General features: G+C 45.0%; 1 protein-coding gene across 4 annotated transcripts in view; it reads left to right on the forward strand.

Moving 5' to 3' along the window:
* The window catches only part of DDX4 (DEAD-box helicase 4), a 104,522-nt gene that overhangs the window by 14,650 nt on the left and 71,255 nt on the right, over positions 1-18,617 (forward strand). For all 4 annotated transcript variants that reach the window (XM_074953950.1, XM_074953952.1, XM_074953953.1 and 1 more), the window contains exons 4-5: positions 9,512-9,586; positions 15,141-15,191. In XM_074953950.1, coding sequence (XP_074810051.1) covers positions 9,512-9,586; positions 15,141-15,191 — 126 coding nt within the window. The remainder of the gene's footprint in view (positions 1-9,511; positions 9,587-15,140; positions 15,192-18,617) is intronic.

Raw genomic sequence — 18,617 nt, forward strand, 5'->3', positions numbered from 1 at the left:
CAGTATGAGCACGGGATACTCAATGAAACTGAAAAGTGGCAAAAAAGATAAAACACAATACTAATAATACATGTAGACTATTAAACTCATTGTCACAAGATATCACTGAAGCCAAGAACATAGTAAGATACAAAGGTCCACTTCCTCTTTAAATAAATTACAAGAATGTGTTATAATAAATATTGCAAAGAAGTATCCTGATCTAGATGGACCTGATCAGATGGACTCTGATCCAGAGTAAGTCTTTTGTTTCTAAGAAATTGTCCTTCAGTTTTGTCCAGATCTCTGTAACCTTTTGGAGGGGAAGGAGAAGGGATTCAATTTCTCTGGGAAGTAGTCCAGTCTAGAGATGAATGAACTGTTGCTATTTAATAGTTCATTTGCCAAAAAATGCTGTTTCAGTTCAAGTGGAACAATTTGTTTTCATGTAGTTTGTCGAAATGTTTTGAGAAAACTAAAAGTCAAAACATTTAGGTAATGTCAAAATGAAACCTTTTCACCTGAAAAATGTTGTTTTAACAAAAGCAAAGGATTCATAAACCAGGAGCAAGTGGCGGTACTGCCTTTATAATCTTCAGCCCAGTGGTTAGGGCACTCACCTGGGATGTGGGAAATCCAGGTTCAGTTCCTCTTATTTATGTGGAAAGGGGATTAGAACTTGTCTTCCCCATTGTAGGATTGTGCCCTAGCAACTGGGCTATGGAATATTTGACTATGGATCTTTCTCAGTCTCTTATCTCGAAGCTGTTCTTTTTTTCTAATACTTAGTTATCAGAGCAGGGATTTGAATCCAGGTCTCCTACATCCTGGGTGAGCATACTAATTACCAGGTGGTAAGAGTCATTCTTATTCTTTCCCTAGTTCAGTGACCCACCATGATGGTGAGTGCCCTAACCACAGGGCTAAAGCTTATAAAGCCATCACCTCCCCTCTATCTTCATTTTGTAAACTCTTGCCTCTTTTCAAAATGCCTGAAAGTAGAAACTAAACCTCTTGACTCAACATGTTTTACATTTCTTGTTTTGCCAAAAATTTCAGAACATGTTTTAACCCAAAATGTTTTCAGTTTTGCAAAATGGTTAGTAAACTGAAAAATCCATTATTTGCCCAGCTGTAGTTCAGATCTCATTAAAGGGGTCAGAGGTTGTATTCTTTGTATTACCGTTGAACCTAGGAGCTGTAATCGTAGACCAGGACCCTACTGTGGATAAACACAGAATGGAGATGGTCCTGGCCCGTAGAGCTTACAGTCTAAGTATAAGACAAAAGATGGATACAGACAGGCTAATGGGAGTACGATAAAAGAATGGGGAGTATAATCAGACCGTATTAGTCAGCGTGGCATCAGTGCACTAATGGCTTAATATTTTTTGTAGGCATCATGGCAAAGGAAAGTTTAAGGAGGGCAGGGCTGTCATGGCAGTGTATCTAAAGATAAGCTCCAGGACTGGCACTACTTTCTTTGACTGTTCAGTTCTCTTCCCCTGTTTTCAACAGCATTCCTGGTTATTTGTTTTGGCTGCTGGCTGTTAGGAAATGAAGAAGATATACCCCTCAGGGCAAGGTTGCGTCAGATCCAACTATCTTCCAAACCCTTTTCTTTTTAGAGTCTTCTCTTAATTTTATGGGAAATGGTCCTGCTAAAATATAGGAGATAGAGCAGTGGTGCCAGAACCATACAAAGGGGATGAAGTTTTGTTTCTGGTATTTTTCTTATTCTGAAGAAAAAGTCTTACACATTATTTTCAGTGTCTACAAGCTGAACAGATATCTAAAAAAGGTTCGTTGTAGTTTCTAAAGCTCTCAAGCTGTGTGTGCATCCAGTCCTGCTGTGACCTCATTTAAAAGCTGATGTCAGTAACTTATGGCGCATTCCCTTGGAGGGGTGGCAACATCCTAAATGGAAGGATAAATGGCAGTAGATCTGCAACTAGGGTCCTTGATTTCGAAAGGGCAAACTTCAAAAAAAATGAAGGGACTTCATTAGGGAAGGAGACTGGACTGAAGAACTCAAGGATCTGAATGTGGAGGAGGCTTGGAAGTCGAAGTTGCAGAAATTATCTGAAGTCTTCATCCCAAGCAAGGGGAAAAATTTGTAGGGAAGGGCTGCAGACAAGCAAGCATCTCAAACAGGTGATTAAGAGAAAGCAGAAAGCCTCGAAGAAATGGAAGATGGGATGGATCAGCGAGAAAAGCTGCTACTTCTTCTAGTGCTTGTCCACGTCCGTTCCAGTCAGGTGTGTGCGTGCCGCGTGCACGGTCATTGGAAAATTTCCCCTTAGCAGCTCCCGTTGGGTCGGCTATGGAGCCCCCTGGAGTCACGCCTTCATGGCACTCAATATATGACCCTGCCGACCTGACCCCCTTCGGTTCCTTCTTACTCTCTGTGATGGCCGATGGAACTGTGTTTGCTTGCCTAGCAAGTGCTTCCCTTAGCTTTCTTCTTTAGTCTGCAGTCTTAGTCTGTGTTTCAGTTAGTAGTTAGTTTTAGTTTCGTGTACATGGTGTATAGAGTAGTTTGGGTTAGGGTACAGGGTCCTCCCCTATCCCATACCTCTCCTCGGCGCTGGGGCATGCCTCGGGGCCAAGGGTTTAAACCTTGCGGGACCCATGGTAAGCCCATGCCACTGGGTGACTCCCACGACACGTGCCTGAAGCGTCTGGGGGAAGAGCACCAAACAGACAGGTGCAAAATCTGCTGGTCTTTCCACCCTAGGACGAAGAAAGAGGGATTTCCGTCTGAAACAACTTCTGATGAAGTCCGCTCTCCATCCATAGCCTGCCACATAGCGCTGGGATCTGGCACTGAGCGTGTCGGTGCAGAGTGCTCCAGCCTCGGTGCACGACACAGCGCCGACGAAAGACTCTGATTCAAGAGACCCTCGGCACCGGCACTTCCCAGCACTGCAAACGGTGCAGATAGCCAGGCACCGCTTGCACTCACCAGTGCCGTACAAGCAGCACAAGAAGATGGACAGGGCTTGTTCCTGGGTGCCGAAGGCGGTGCCAGGTGCAAGAGCAATAGGTCCCATGAAGGAGCACTCAGCGCCCAAGGACCAGGAGTTGGCACTGTTGACTTCGGTTCCCCCCAGGGGGACTGTTGAGCCTGGCGCCTAGCAACTCCCCGGACAGACAGTGCCAGGTGGAGAAGTTGGAGTCCCCCTTTATCCCAGAAACTTTTGAAGCCACCAGGGACTCAACCTCTGGCTATCAGGGATAAGCCTCCAGTGCTGCCACCTGTGGTGCCATCTAGATGCAAGCCGGCCATGATGCAGCGATCATCTTCTCTGACACGGCACCGTTCACCTCGGTCCCGCAAAGGTTCACCATCACCGAGGCACCGTTCTCCAGCTCGGGACCCCGTGCTCAGTCCTGGCGGAGCGGCACCTGTCCTAGCTCAGTACCACTTGGCACCACCATGGTCATCACAATCTAGATCAGCATCGTCTGACTCAGACGGGAACTCATTTTATTCATGCTGCAGCAGGTGCAGGTTGGATTGGAACAGAAATGAGGCACCGGCGGCATGTCTCCACATTCGCAGCCGCAGCCTCGATGGCCCTTTTGGATTCCCTGGGCTTATCACCAGGCCCAGGGCTCATTTTCCAGGGGCTCTCGGTCAGTAATCTTGGAAGCTCAAGCACCCCAGCCACACAAAGATCGCCCGGCACCTCGGGGATAGGAATCGACGCCAGCACAGGCCCCACAGCCTGTCTAGGACACAGTTGAAGCAACTGTGGCAACAGCCCTGACAGCCGGCCAAACTACCCCTGCTGTGATAACAGTCAGCGCAGAGCCCATAGGCATTGACCAGGAGGAGGCTAGAGAGCTGGATGGTCAGGAGAACCCGGTATCGCTTCTAGCCTCCTCATCTTTGTCCCTGGACGACGCGGTTGCAGGAACTTCGGCCTCGGGACATCCCCCGGTAGACCACCACGCGCACCGGGACCTCTTGCGCAGAATTGCCCGCAACATGGGATTCCAGGCGGAACAGGCTATTGAGCCAGAGGACCCCATGGTCGATATACTGACGCTGGAAGAAAGAAAAGGAGTACTTGTGGCACCTTAGAGACGAACCAATTTATTTGAGCGTGAGCTTTCGTGAGCTACAGCTCACTTCGTCGGATGCATACTGTGGAAGCTGCAGAAGACATAATATACACACAGAGACCATGAAATAATACCTCCTCCCACCCCACTCTCCTGCTGGTAATAGTTTATCTAAAGTAATCATCAAGTTGGGCCATTTCCAGCACAAATCCAGGTTTTCTCACCCTCCGCCCCCCCCCCCCCCCCAAACTCACTCTCCTGCTGGTAATAGCCCATCGAAAGTGACCACTCTCCTTACAACGTGCATGAAAATCAAGGTGGGACATTTCCAGCACAAATACAGGTTTTCTCACCCCCCCCCCTTTTTTTTCCCCAAAAAAACACACACACAAACTCACTCTCCTGCTGGTAATAGCTTATCCAAAGTGACCACTCTCCCTATAATGTGCATGATAATCAAGGTGGGCCATTTCCAGCACAAATCCAGGTTTTCTCACCCCCCCCCCCCAAACACACACACAAACTCACTCTCCTGCTGGCAATAGCTCATCCAAACTGACCACTCCCCCCACAATGAGCATGACAATCAAGGTGGGCCGTTTCCAGCATAAATCCAAGTTTAACCAGAACGTCTGGGGGGGGGGGGAGGGGTAGGAAAAAACAAGGGGAAATAGGCTACCTTGCATAATGACTTAAGTATTGTTTCATGGTCTCTGTGTGTATATAATGTCTTTTGCAGCTTCCACAGTATGCATCCGATGAAGTGAGCTGTAGCTCAGGAAAGCTCATGCTCAAATAAATTGGTTAGTCTCTAAGGTGCCACAAGTACTCCTTTTCTTTTTGCGAATACAGACTAACACGGCTGTTACTCTGAAACCTGACACTAGAAGGTTCCTCCAGGGTAGCTCTGCCCCTGATAAAACTATACAGAACAATATCAAAGTGCTGTGGCAGACCCCGGCATTGATCCTGCCTACACTGAGGGGCGTGACGTGCAAGTACTTTGTCCCATGTAAGGGACGTGTTCTCGCACCTGCAGACCTGCTCCCAAGTAGTGACCACGGTCAATGAGAAGGAGAGGCAGGGCCAACAAGGACAGACTCCGAAATCCAAGGAGTCTAAAAGATTAGACCTTTTTGGTAGAAAGGTCTGCTCAACGAGGGACCTGCAGCTGAGGATTGCTACCGAACAAGCTATCCTCCGCAGATAGAACTTCAAATCGTGGGCCTCCATGTTGAAGTTCAAGGAGGAGCTAATTCCATCAGACTCCAGGCTGAATTCATGGCCATTATTGATGAAGGGAAGGCTGTGGGGTGAACCGCTCTTCAAGCCTCCTTTGATGTGATGGACTCTGTCACCCACACCTTCTCATCGGGGTTAGCCATGAGAAGGGGTTCATGGTTGCAGGCATAGTGGCTGCCCCCGGAAGTGCAGTAAACCCTTCAGGACCTGCTGTTTGAGGGCACGGGGTTATTCTCAGAGCAGACGGACTCCAAGCTGCACATCCTGAAGGACTCCTGGGTGACCATGAAGTTGCTAGGTATGCACACCCCTGCAGCCTAGCGTAAACACTTCAAACCGCAGCCTCAACAGCAGCATTCCTACCCTCCTTGACTCAGACAGGACTTCTATAGAAGGAATGGCAGGCACACCCCCAGTCAGGGCCAGGACCCAACCAAACTTTTGTCCGGCTCAAAGTAGGCCTTTTGAAGGTGCACCCGAGGACAGCGTACCTGTCACTACACCAGATCCTTCCCCGTGCTTCGTGAATTGGGTATCCCACTTCTACCGTGCTTGGTCCCAAATAACATCGGACCATTGGGTCCTTTGCATGGTAGAGGTGGGATATTCTCTCCAATTCTGCTCCTCCTCTCCCTCCCACCCCCCTTCCCTGTCCCTCTTCAGGGACCCTTCTCACAATCAACTCCTTATCTAGGAGGTGCAGTCAGTCACTTCTCACCATAGGGGCAGTGGAGGAGGTTCCTCGGGAGCTAAGGAACAGGGGATTCTACTCCCATTATTTCCTAATCCCCAAAGCAAAGGGGGGGGGTCTCAGACCCATTTTAGATCTGTGAGGACTCAACCAGTTCTTGGTCAAGCTGAAGTTCCACATGGTCTAACTGAGCACGATCATCCCCTCCTTGGATCTGGGAGACTGGCACACTGCTCTCAACATGAAGGACACGTATTTTCACATAGCCATTCGGCCTGCACACAGATGATTCCTGTGGTTTGTGGTCGACCACAAACATTATCAGTTCATGGCCTTCCCATTCAGTTTATCAACGGGCCCTCGGGTGTTCACCAAGCGCATGTCGGTGGTCGCAGCCTTTCTTCTCAGGAGGCAGGTACAGGTTTATTCCTATCTTGACAACTGGCTGTTACGAGGGCGCTACAGGGAGCAGGTAGAGTCTCAAGTTGGACGAGTGAGATCTACTTTCGAGAGACTGGGACTCCTCCTCAGTGTGAACAAGTCGACCTTGTCACCGACCCAAAGAATAGAATTCATCGGGGCGGTGCTGGACTTAATACAAGCAAGGGTGGTCCTGCCAGAGACCCGATTCCAAGCAATGACAGACATGATCCAAAGCTTTAGGCGAGATACCCCACCATGACAGCGAGGGGGTGCATGAGTCTCCTCGGCCACATGGAAGCATGCACTTACGTGGTCCGACATGCCAGACTGAGGCTCAGACCACTCCAAGCGTGACTCACTTTGACCTATCGCCCAGGGTGCGACAGCCTGACTCAGTGGTGTCAGTGCCAGAGCATGTACTCAGGTCCCTCTGTTGGCTCGACCCTTGGATAGTCTGCGAAGGAGTTCTCCAACAGCCCCAAACCCTCTCCATTCACAGTAATGGACGTGTCAGCTCTGGTTTGGGGGGACTCACCTGGGAGATCTCCAAACACAAGGCCTATGGTCACAGGACGAGTTCTCACTCCATATCAATATCAGGGAACTGAGGGTGGTGCGACTAGCCTGCCAGACCTTCCTGTCACGACTACAAGGCTAGTGCGTGGCAGTCATGACCGACAATCCTACTGCCATGTTCTACATCAATAAACGGGGTGAAGCCCATTCCTCTCCCCTGTGTTAAGAAGCCGTCAGCAATGGGAGTTCTGCATAGCCCACTCCACTCCATCTGGAGGCATCCTATCTCCCGAGAGTGCAGAATGAACTAGCGGATCACCTCAGCAGATGTCATACATTCCATTTCCAAAGGTGGGGGTTTCCCCAGGTAGATCTGTTTGCAACAGAAAATGTCCAGTGTTCTGCTCCTTTTGGGGGGGAACCCAGGCTTGTTCTCAAACATGTTCATGCTACCCTGGGGGGACTGCCTCATGTATGTCTTTCCACCGGTCCTGGTTGTACACAAGGTACTGCTCAAAATCTGCAGAGATAATCCTCAAAAGAAAAGGAGTATTTGAGGCACTTTAGAGACGAACAAATTTATTTGAGCATAAGCTTTCGTCTGAATGCATCCAATGAAGTGAGCTGTAGCTCACGAAAGCTTATGCTCAAATAAATTTGTTAGCCTCTAAGGTGCCACAAGTCCTTTTCTTTTTGCGAATACAGACTAACACGGCTGCTACTCTGAAACCAGAGAATTCCTTTGGCCCTAGCATGACCACGCCAACGTTGGTACAGCACACTTCTGGAGATGTCCGTGTACACCCCTGCTACCGCTTTGCCCAGATCTCAACACCAGGGCCACGGTCAACTTCACCACGCAGACCTCCAGTCCCTCCATTTCATGGCTTGGAAGCTTCATGGTTAAACCTATTGGGGCTCCTGTGCTCGGAACCAGGAAGGGAGGTTCTGCTTGGAAGCAGAAAACCATCCACCAGGGCCACTTATCAGCTAAGTGGAAGAGGTTCACTTGCTGGTGTGCCCAGCATTGTGCACGTCCGCTCCAGGTGTCTATACCACTCATCCTGGAGTACCTCCTACATCTGAAACAGGGCCTGGCAGGGTCATCCATCAGGGTACACCTTGCTGCTATCTCAACTTGTGGAACTCTGTGCCAGAGGATGTTGTGGAGGCAAGACTATAACAGGGTTTAAAAAAGAACCAGATAAATTTTTGGAGGATAGGTCCATCAATGGCTATTAGCCAGGATGGGCAGGGATGGTGTCCCGAGCCTCTGTTTCCCAGAATCTGGGAATGAGTGGGAGGGAATGGATCACTTGATGATTACCTGTTCTGTTCATTCCCTCTGGGGCACCTGGCATTGGCCACTGTCAGAAGACAGGCTACTTGGCTAGATGGACCTTCGGTCTGACCCGGTATGGCCATTCTTATGTTCTTGTTCTTATGGCAGTTAAGTCAGTTTTCCGAGTCTCTTTCAAACAGCACAGGGAAGAGAAACTTATCCAAAACATCTTCAGAGAGATTGGAATAGATGTAGTAGCTAAAACAGTTTTTCAAGTTGCATTCCATTTAATAAGTAGAACCTTGTTATAATTCAGAGTAGTGAAGTGAGAAACCTGGACAAAACAAAATGTAACAGCTGCCATAGTGGCGTCTGTAGTGAAGACCCCAAGATTTCATTACTTCTACAGCACGTAGTGATTCTTATTTTGCATATGTACACTTTTACTTTTTCCATTAGTAGTTTAGGTTTACAGTATATCTTATAATGCAATCATTAGCTTTTTTTATGCTTGCTTGCAGTTTAAAGCATAGAGTGAGTCTCCATTCTATTCATGAAGTAACAAGTTTTTTGTTCTGCTTTATTTTTTTCTTTTGAATAATTATGTACAGATGCATACAAGCTTTCTTTAGAAAATATTTTGCAATAATTACACCAATAACATTATACTTTATCATAAATTATCCACCCTATCCCAACTCTAAGGCAATATACATTAGGAGCAGTGTTCAGGTAATTAGTAAAAGCACCAAGCTGTTGATAGGGCAGCTTAACACATAACAGAATGCAGTTTTTAATGCTCTGATTATGCGCATTTTGCATCTTTCTAAATTAAGATTAATTTTCTTTCACTCTTTCATGCACAAATGACTCCACCCAGAAGTCATATTGACTGGTATATCTTGGTATATCTGGGAATGTACACATGGCAATTTAAAGTAAATGTCTCCAGTGACCACTTTAATTAAACAACTTTGAATTTGGTAGTTCAGAAAAAAAAAATCGCTTATTAGAACAGACTGAGAGTCCATCTAGTCTGGTTTTCTCTATCAAAAGTGGTCTGTTTGATGCCTGACAAAACCAAAATCTGATACCTAGCCCATTATGCATTACTATATTGTGACACAAGTGAAGGGAAGAGTTTCCTCTTAGCATAGCTAGTAACTAGATTATTTCTTGAGTTGAGGGTTGTTGATATCTCTCTCATGGCTGTAGGTATAGCCTAGTCCTAACTTGGATATTTTGGAATAGAAAAACTTAATGTATTGCTATCTGAATCAATAATTCTTTTTGTTTTTTTCCCCCAGATGCTGGTGTGAGACCTAACAGAAGTCAACCCATGCGGGGTGGGTTTGGTACTGGAAGGAGTTTTGGGAACAGAGGTAGTTCTGTATTATCTAATGTTTGTTTAAAGTCCTGCTGTATTCATGTAAATTCTTAATTTGTAATGAAAAACAAAGGCCTTGGTACTGGTGCCCCAGAACTTTTGCTTTTACAAATTAATTTTTGTACTTGTTTAGATATACTGATCCTTGCTTACTGAGAGCAGAAGAAATTTAATTTATTTTGTAAACTCTGATAACTTATTAATACTATCTATCATTGAATGTTGCTGCAGATGTCTGTGTGGAATAGTTGTAGCTTAATGTGAAAACATTTTGAGAACTTTAATTACATTTTGTCTTATGACAAAATGAAGGTATCTGCTTCCTTTGTTTGCTTCAGTTTTCAAGTAGGTTAATTTAATATTTCTTTCTGTCAGTGTAACAGCTCTCAGATACTTCATTTACACTTGTTGGTATTAAAAATTGGTTGGTTGCAATGTCAGGTATTCACTGTACTTTGTATGGAAAGGTACTGCTAACTCTAGTATGTTTTATTACTCTAGGAGCTAATGTGTCTTTATTTCCTCTGTACCTTTAAAAGGTGCTGTATGACTCAAAATAAATGTGTCCATTTTAATCAATGTGATCACACTTGCACCCTTCACAATAGTAGTTTTGTCATCTGAAAAAATCATGAATGCATAATAGTTTGTAGTATCGCACTGCTGGAAAAGTGCTATTATACATATGCAGGGAAGTATGTAAGTGGCTTCTTCCTGTTGTACGAGTTTTCCTTTCCCATGTAGTGTTTTTTCATGAATCCATCTTTGCTGCAGTAGAAACAAATTACTGGTGGGAAGGGGGAAGATTGGGAAAGTGGACCAACTTCAAATTGCCAGGAAAATATTTAATGCAGGAAAACTAAAATTAGTTATTTGTATTATAGTAGTTCCTAGAGGCCCTAATTGGGAATAAGAATTCTGTTGTACTTGGTGCCGTACAGGCAAGATTTAGACAGTCCCTGCCTCAAAGAGCTTACAATCTTGGTTTATGACAAAATATAATGCAACAAGTGGTCAAAACAAGCAGTGGGGTGAAGGAAGAGGATGAGGTTTCAGTGAAATAAGTATATTGTTCACCAGCATAGAGTCTCAGGGTATGTCTTCACTACCTGCTGGATTGGCGGGCAGGGATCGATTTATCGCGTCTAGTTTAGATGCAATAACTCTATCCCTGAGCGCTCTCCCGTTGACTCCTGTACTCCAGCACTGCGAGATGCGCAGGCAGAGTCGACGGGGGAGCGGCAGCAGTCGACTCACCGTGGTGAAGACACCACAATAAGTTGATCTAAGTACGTTGACTTCAGCTACGTTATTCACGTAGCTGAAGTTGCGTAACTTAGATCGATTTCCCCCCCCCCCCCTGTGTGGGTGTGAAAAAACCCCCCTAACCGTAGCAAGTTTCAGCGCTATAAAGCGCCAGTGTAGACAGTGCACCAGCGCTGGTAGCTACGCCTCTCGTTGAGGTTGGGCTTTTTTTGTGTGTGTTGTTTTTTTTTAAATAGACCTCTCTCCCAGCACTCTGCCGTGACCACACAAGCCGTGTTAAAGCGCTGTCAGTGTAGATTAGCCCTGAGAAGTTTCAGGAATGGCTGTTGGGAGAGTAGATTTCCTTTAATGGGCCATGAGCATATTTTTTTGGCTGATTTTTTTTGTTGCAATTGAAAGGTTGGTTGGCTGTGGACATCTCCCAACCTGACAACATATTTCAGTAACACACACGGCAATTTGACTTTATAACTTCATGTATAATGACGGCACATGCAATCCAACAAGATATTAATGTTCAACAGATCAAAACTTTTAACATGGCATACTTAATACAAAATGGATCATAATTATATGATAGTGGTGAATACGGGGATTCCAGGTTTCTATTTTGAGGTACAGAGCATCAGCTAGGCATTGGGGCTACATTGGAGAAAGTTCCTCCCTCAAATGCTTTTGTGCTAACTGGTGTCTAGTGAAAGCTGGGAATCTTAGTGTGGAACAAATGTGCTTTAAGTAGCAGTAAGCTAATAGAATAGCTAGCTAGGCTAGGGCTAAATGGTAAAAGAAGGAAAGCTGGTGTCGGATGCGGAGGAGATGGGGAGTCTGTGGAAGGATTCAGAAGAGGGTGGCATAACCAGGAAGAGATTAATGGCAATTTTTAAAATGTAGAGACAAGGTTGCAGTACTCAGGGACAGATTAGGAGTCAAGGCATAAGATGATGACATGGGCAAGAGTTTTGGTGGTATGGAGAGAGGAAAGTACTTTGCTGTGTTTCCTTTTTATTAGGTGTATAGGCATCAGTTGAGATCTGAGTGTGTTAAATGCTGTATGTAGAGTCTTGGATCTTTTGTAAGAGAGAGCTACAAGGTTTTGACCACACCTGGTTGTGTAGGTGTGGCGAGAGAATGCAACATGAAGTTGACACCCAAATGTGGGCCTGGATGACTGGATTGAGGGTGACAGTGATGTAGAGGCTGAGTTGAAAGACTCATGAGGAGATGTCAGAAAGACAGGCCAAGATGTGAATTTGGCCAAAGGGAGGACGGTTCCAGGTAGAGGTAGATTTGAGTGATCAGTGTAAAGAGAACAAGTTATGTTGATAAGATGTATATGGTTTAGATAGGGCTCCATCCTTGGTTCTCTTCTCTATCAGGGATGAGGTGTGGTTTTTTTTTTTAAATGCTGCTTTTTCCCCTCACACTCTAATACCAAAATGACTTGACTGACTTTTTGTTGAAATTATTCCAAAGACTTTTAGGGCCGAGGCTATGTAAGAAACTTCAGTCTTAATGGAAATTTGTAAAATATAAAGTGGGGGTTAAGAGAGCTTTCTAGAATGCTTTTCATTCAACTTTTATGGCTTTTAATGGTGGCTGCAATTTTACTGCAACTTAAATTCCTCATAATATTTTGTCAGGTTTCAGAGTAGCAGCCGTGTTAGTCTGTATCCATAAAAAGAAAAGGAGTACTTGTGGCAAATTAGAGACTAACAAGTTTATTAGAGCCTAAGCTTTCGTGAGCTACAGCTTACTTCATCCGATACACACAGTGGAAAATATAGTGGGGAGATTTTATATACACAGAGAACATGAAACAATGGGTGTTACCATACAGACTGTAACAGGAGTGATCATTTAAGGTGAGCTATTACCAGCCGGAGAGCGGGGGTGGAGGGAACCTTTTGTAGCGATGATCAAGGTGGGCCATTTCCAGCACTTTACAAGAACAGTAGGAGGGGAAATAAATAAGGGGAAATAGTTTTACTTTGTGTAATGACACATCCACTCCCAGTCTTTATTCAAGCCTAAGTTAATTGTATCCAGTTTGCAAATTAATTCCAATTCAGCAGTCTCTCATTGGAATCTGTTTTTGAAGTTTTTTTGTTGAAGAATTGCCACTTTTAGGTCTGTAATCGAGTGACCAAAGAGATTGAAGTGTTCTCCGACTGGCTTTTGAATGTTATAATTCTTGACATCTGATTTGTGTCCATTTATTCCTTTACGTAGAGACTGTCCAGTTTGGCCAATGTACATGGCAGAGGGGCATTGCTGGTACATGATGGCATATATCACATTGGTAGATGTGCAGGTGAATGAGCCTCTGATGGTGTGGCTGATGTGATTAGGCCCTATGATGGTGTCCCCTGAATAGATATGTGGACACAGTTGGCAATGGGCTTTGTTGCAAGGATAGGTTCCTGGGTTAGTGGTTCTGTTGTGTGGTGTGTGGTTGCTGGTGAGTATTTGCTTCAGGTTGGGGGGCTGTCTGTAAGCAAGGACTGGCCTGTCTCCCAAGATCTGTGAGAGTGAGGGGTCGTCCTTCAGGATAGGTTGTAGATCCTTGATAATGCGCTAGAGAGGTTTAAGTTGGGGGCTGAAGGTGACGGCTAGTGGCGTTCTGTTATTTTCTTTGTTGGGCCTGTCCCGTAGTAGGTGACTTCTGGGTACTCTTCTGGCTCTGTCAATCTGTTTCTTCACTTCAGCAGGTGGGTACTGTAGTTGTAAGAATGCTTGATAGAGATCTTGTAGGTGTTTGTCTCTGTCTGAGGGGTTGGAGCAAATGCGGTTGTATCGTAGAGCTTGGCTGTAGACAATGGATCGTGTGGTGTGTTCTGGATGAAAGCTGGAGGCATGTGGGTAAGTATAGCAGTCAGTAGGTTTCTGGTATAGTGTGGTGTTTATGTGACCATCGCTTATTAGCATTGTAGTGTCCAGGAAGTGGATCTCTTGTGTGGACTGGTCCAGGATGAGGTTGATAGTGGGATGGAAATTGTTGAAATCATGGCGGAATTCCTCAAGGGCTTCTTTTCCATGGGTCCAGATGATGAAGATGTCGTCATCACTGTAGCGCAAGTGGAGTAGGTGCATTGGGGACGAGAGCTGAGGGCCCCCCGCCCTCCTGCTTGTAATAGCTCACCTTTCCTGATCACTCTTGTTACAGTCTGTATGGTAACACCCGTTGTTTCATGTTCTCTGGGAAGCGGCCACACCAGGTCCCTGCAGCTGGTGTGTGTGTGGGGGGGAGGGGGCAGCAGAGAGCTCCGCACTTGCCTGTGGGTACCTCCCCCAAAGCTCCTGTTGGCCAGGAATGGGTTACCGCAGCCAGTGGGAGCTTTGGGGGAGGTACCCATGGCGCGGGAAACATGCGGAGCCCTGTGCCCCCCCCACCCCCCTCCAGGGGCCACGCAGGGATGTGGTGCCAGCCTCTTCCTGGAGTGGTGCGGGGCTGGCATGCAGGGAGCCTGCCTGGCTCTGGTGTGTGCCGCTGCCACCCCGGAGCCGTTCTAGGTAAGCGGCGCCAGGCTGGAGCCTGAACCCCCTCCTGCACCCCAACTCCTTGCCCTGAGCCCCTTCCTTCATCCCACACCCCTCCTGCACCCCAACCCCTGACCTGAACCCCCCCCATACACCCTGCATCTCTCCTCTGCCCCGAGCCCCCTATTGCACCCCAACCCCCTGACCTGAACCCACTCATATGCCCCGCATCCCTCCTCTGCCCCAACCCCTTGCCCTGAGCCCCTTCTTGCACACCCTGCACCACAATCCCCTGTCCCGGCCCTGCAAGCAATTTCCCCACCCAGATGTGGCCCTCGGGCCAAAAAGTTTGATGACCCCGAGCTAGAGTATGTAAATTGAGATAGTACCTGCGGGAATGGTCTCTGAAGGACAAAGATTTTAGAGTTTATCTCCAAAAATGGAGTTGACATGCCATAGACTTGTTTATTGCTTCCCGCCCCTACCCCCAAAAGAAAAGAAAATGTCCATCACTTTTTCACAAGATGTTGGGACAGCTGTACTCTTGATTGCCAGGCCAAAATTCTGTTTGATTTGCCTGCAGTACCTCTGAAGTGGAAAGGTTTGAAAAAGGCCTCCAAGTTCAGGTTACTCTCATCCTATTCCGTTCTGGTTATTGGTTGAGGTTCTGTGGTCTGGACTATCTGGGTAGTCAGACTAGTTCATAATGGTCCCTTCTGACTTTTTAAAATATTATCGGTATGAATCTGTGGTAATACCTGTGTTGATTCTTCTGCTATAGCTTATTTGTCTGTTGTTCCCTATAGCTTCACTAGGAAATAAATTTGAAGAAAGAAGCAGCTCTGGATTTGAGAGAGGTGAGCTTGATTCTTCCAGTCTGTTTTTTATAGCATAATTTACCATCAGTACATGACTACATGTTGTAGAGATGTCATGTTGAACTATAATAGCTTTCAGTCATTCTCTTTCCAGTGTGGTAGGTGGTTTGATATGGTTGTGCCTGATGTTATTTTGGTGTGTAGATATGATCATGTATTAAATATTTTGCAGGGCAATTATTGAGCTGTTTTATACAGTGTATTTTGTAATTCCTGTTGAAAGTATGTCAGTGTTCCCTCTTAAAGCATTCATGTTGAGACTTCTTTGAGTGTTTTCATGTCTATGAAATGTTTAAACTGAAAGACTGGGACATTTTTAGACATGCTAAAAATGCAGTTTTTCGTAGTACCAATCTTAAATGTAAAACTTAATTCTTAATCTGGACAAAAAAGGTTAATATGGTCAGAGCTGAGGGTGCAGTTTAGCAGTAAACTGAGAGAAAACTCCCTGTTCCGCACTGCAATAAAATGTAACCTTTTAGCAAAAACATGTCTTAATTGTTGGTTGGAGAAAAGCATAAAATTAAGCTAATGCTTATCAAAAGAAGAATATTCCTAACTTTTAAAAGTGAACTCTGGAGGTTGTGGTTCAGAGGAAGTTCCTTGTGATAGTCAAGTATAGTCTTGTCTGTCCTGTTTTGAATCAAGCACAGAATGGTTGTAGCTTCCTTCTGTAACTGAATTAGCTGTATGCCATTACTTTCATGATTTGTCCAGTCATTTTTATGGGTCCTGAACTCTCCTCCAGATGTGTGGGTAGTACCTCTCTTCCTGCAAATAACAGTGTAGCTCAGACAGCCGTTCTCTTTCAACCTTTATGCCAGATTCTGCCTGTGACTGTTTAGCACTTCCAACTTACCTATTTCTGTTCTAGCTATTAAATCTGGTTTTGAGGCAGCAGCAAGCAAAATCTTTTTCATGCGAAGATATCACCCTCAACAAAAAGCCTTGCAGACAGAAAAATAGACACCCTTTGAGGGACTTCAAAGCTTCATCAGGGATTCATTGGCAACCACCTGATTGACTAGAACCACATCGTCCTGGTGTGATAGCCAAAAGAACCTGTACTTGCTGAACCAAGACAAATTTAAGTCAATATGAGAGAAAATATGCCTAGTTGCTGAGTTCATAGACTCAAGGTTGGCAGCAAAGACCATAGCCACTCTGGACAGTACATAATTGTTCGCATCAAATCCTCTGCTTCAAAATTCTCAGGTTAAATCCTCTCTTTTGAGAGAAGTTTCATAAAGGTGGTAGCTACCACCACCAAGGACCTAAGCATTCCGTCACCTCTGATGAAATCAAAGGATTAGGATTGCTCATATGGGCAAAAGCTTCTTTTTTGTTCTGAGAGAGGAATAGTCTAGTGGTTAAGGTGCAAACTTGGGACACCACGGGTCTAGGTTCAATTCTTTGTTCTGCCACAGACTTCTGATGTGACCATGGGCAAATCACTTGGTCTTTGCCCTTCGGTTCCCCATCTGTAAAATGGGCATAATAACAGTTCTTCCCTATCTCACAGGTTGCTGAGGATAAATGTTAAAAAGATAGTGGCAGTTGAATGGTATAGTAATGGTGGCCTTATATGTATCTTAAATAGATACCCACAAGAGAGCTGTCAGGTCTGGGATAAAACCTGTATGGGAAAACTTTGATCAGAGAATGGATCCAATACTACTTTCAAACCCTGCCAACAGTATAACTCCATTTCTGTCTGTCTCCCTCTAGAAATAGGCCTAAGGGAAAGGATATCCCTTTGGCTGCCTATGACCAAAATAAGTGAAATAGATCAATGAAGATTAAATTCAAGATGGAGACCTCAGCTTTCATTCTCTCTGAACTTTCTCAGGGAGATTGTCTGGTATTGGTGGATCTGGTAGAAGTTTAGGTCTAATATGGAATTTTCAAATAGTTTGCTTATGCCTAGTTTACTTGTGAAAATTGCCACTATTCACAGAAAAAAGATCCTGTCAGTTCCCAGGATCTTTAACAAGATATTCTTAGGACTTTAGGGAATCATCTATACATGAACTTATTAGTCAGAGGCATTGTCCCCAGGGACCTTGCGGAAAGTGACCTTTACTTGAGCATGCATGCTTGTTGATTAATTTAAAATAGCTCTGTGATCCCCTCTCAAGATTATCAACCTATCTTGATTCCTAGGAGAATAGATTTTAAGGCCAAAAGGGACCATTGTGATCATCTAGTGCAGTGGTTCTCAACCTGCAGGCCACTTGTGGCCCAGTCAGCACACAGCTGCTGCCAATGTGACATCCTCAGGGCCATATAGTTAGTCTGTGTCTGTCTGTGTCTGTACATATATGATGATGATGATGATGATATTGTGTGGATGCAGCCCACATAAAACACAGAGAACTGCATATGCGGCCCACAATGGTAAACAGGTTGAGAACCACTGATCTAGTGTGACCTCATGCAAAAAAGAAGTAATAGAATTTCATACAGTAATTCCTGGATCAAACCCAGTAACTTGTTTGAATCAAAGGCCTTTATCTTTTAGTTAAAAACATCCAGTCCTGCTTTAAAGATTAAAGGGAAGGAGAATCCACCATATCCCTTGGTAAGGTATTCCAGTGGCTAATTACCCTAACTGTAAATAAATAAAAATATTTGCACCTTGTTTGAGTTGATGCAAGAGCCAATCTTCCTGAGAAGTAAAATTTGCCAAATCATATCACTGATCACTTTAAGTGTTGTGGAAGAAAGTATCCATCAGTTTTCATTTGAAGTTCCTAGGTCTTCTGATCTCATTCATTTTACTTTTCATTGTTACCCAGAGTTTCAATACCTGAAAGAAAAAGCATCTTCTGTGTAAAAAGTTGAAATGTGCCTTATTAGAGCCAGTCAGTTGACAAGAACATCACCTCTATTTGTTTCCATCCACCTTAAATATCACTGCCTGCATCCAAGTCCTCCAAAACTAAGAGAATTAAATGCTGTCACTCAAGCATATGCAGCCCCTAATTAACCAATTCCAGAAGCTATTAGAACCCATTCAGTGTATTTCACATGAAGTGAGCTGTAGCTCACGAAAGCTTATGCTCCAATAATTTGGTTAGTCTCTAAGGTGCCAGAAGTACTCCTTTTCTTTTTTCTTTTTGTAGAAAAGGTGTCAGCCATCAGAGTTGAAATCTCTAATATTCTCAACTGATCATCCATCAGGCTTGATCATCACTGCTTTGCGAAAGCATTCTTTAGCAGGAAGGCGCTTCAAAGGATGGTCCCAAAATAGAATAGTACGACTGATTTTAGGGGGAAAAGAAGGGAGTGTGGGTTTTTCTTTCTCCTGCCTTATGCATTTTGTTAGTCAGACACCTGGAAGTGGGAAGAGTTCAAGATCCAGAATGAAGAACGTGTTACCTATACTTTCTGGGGGCTGATCTT

The sequence above is a fragment of the Natator depressus genome, chromosome 5 (assembly GCF_965152275.1).
Source record: "Natator depressus isolate rNatDep1 chromosome 5, rNatDep2.hap1, whole genome shotgun sequence".
Lineage (NCBI taxonomy): Eukaryota > Metazoa > Chordata > Testudines > Cheloniidae > Natator > Natator depressus.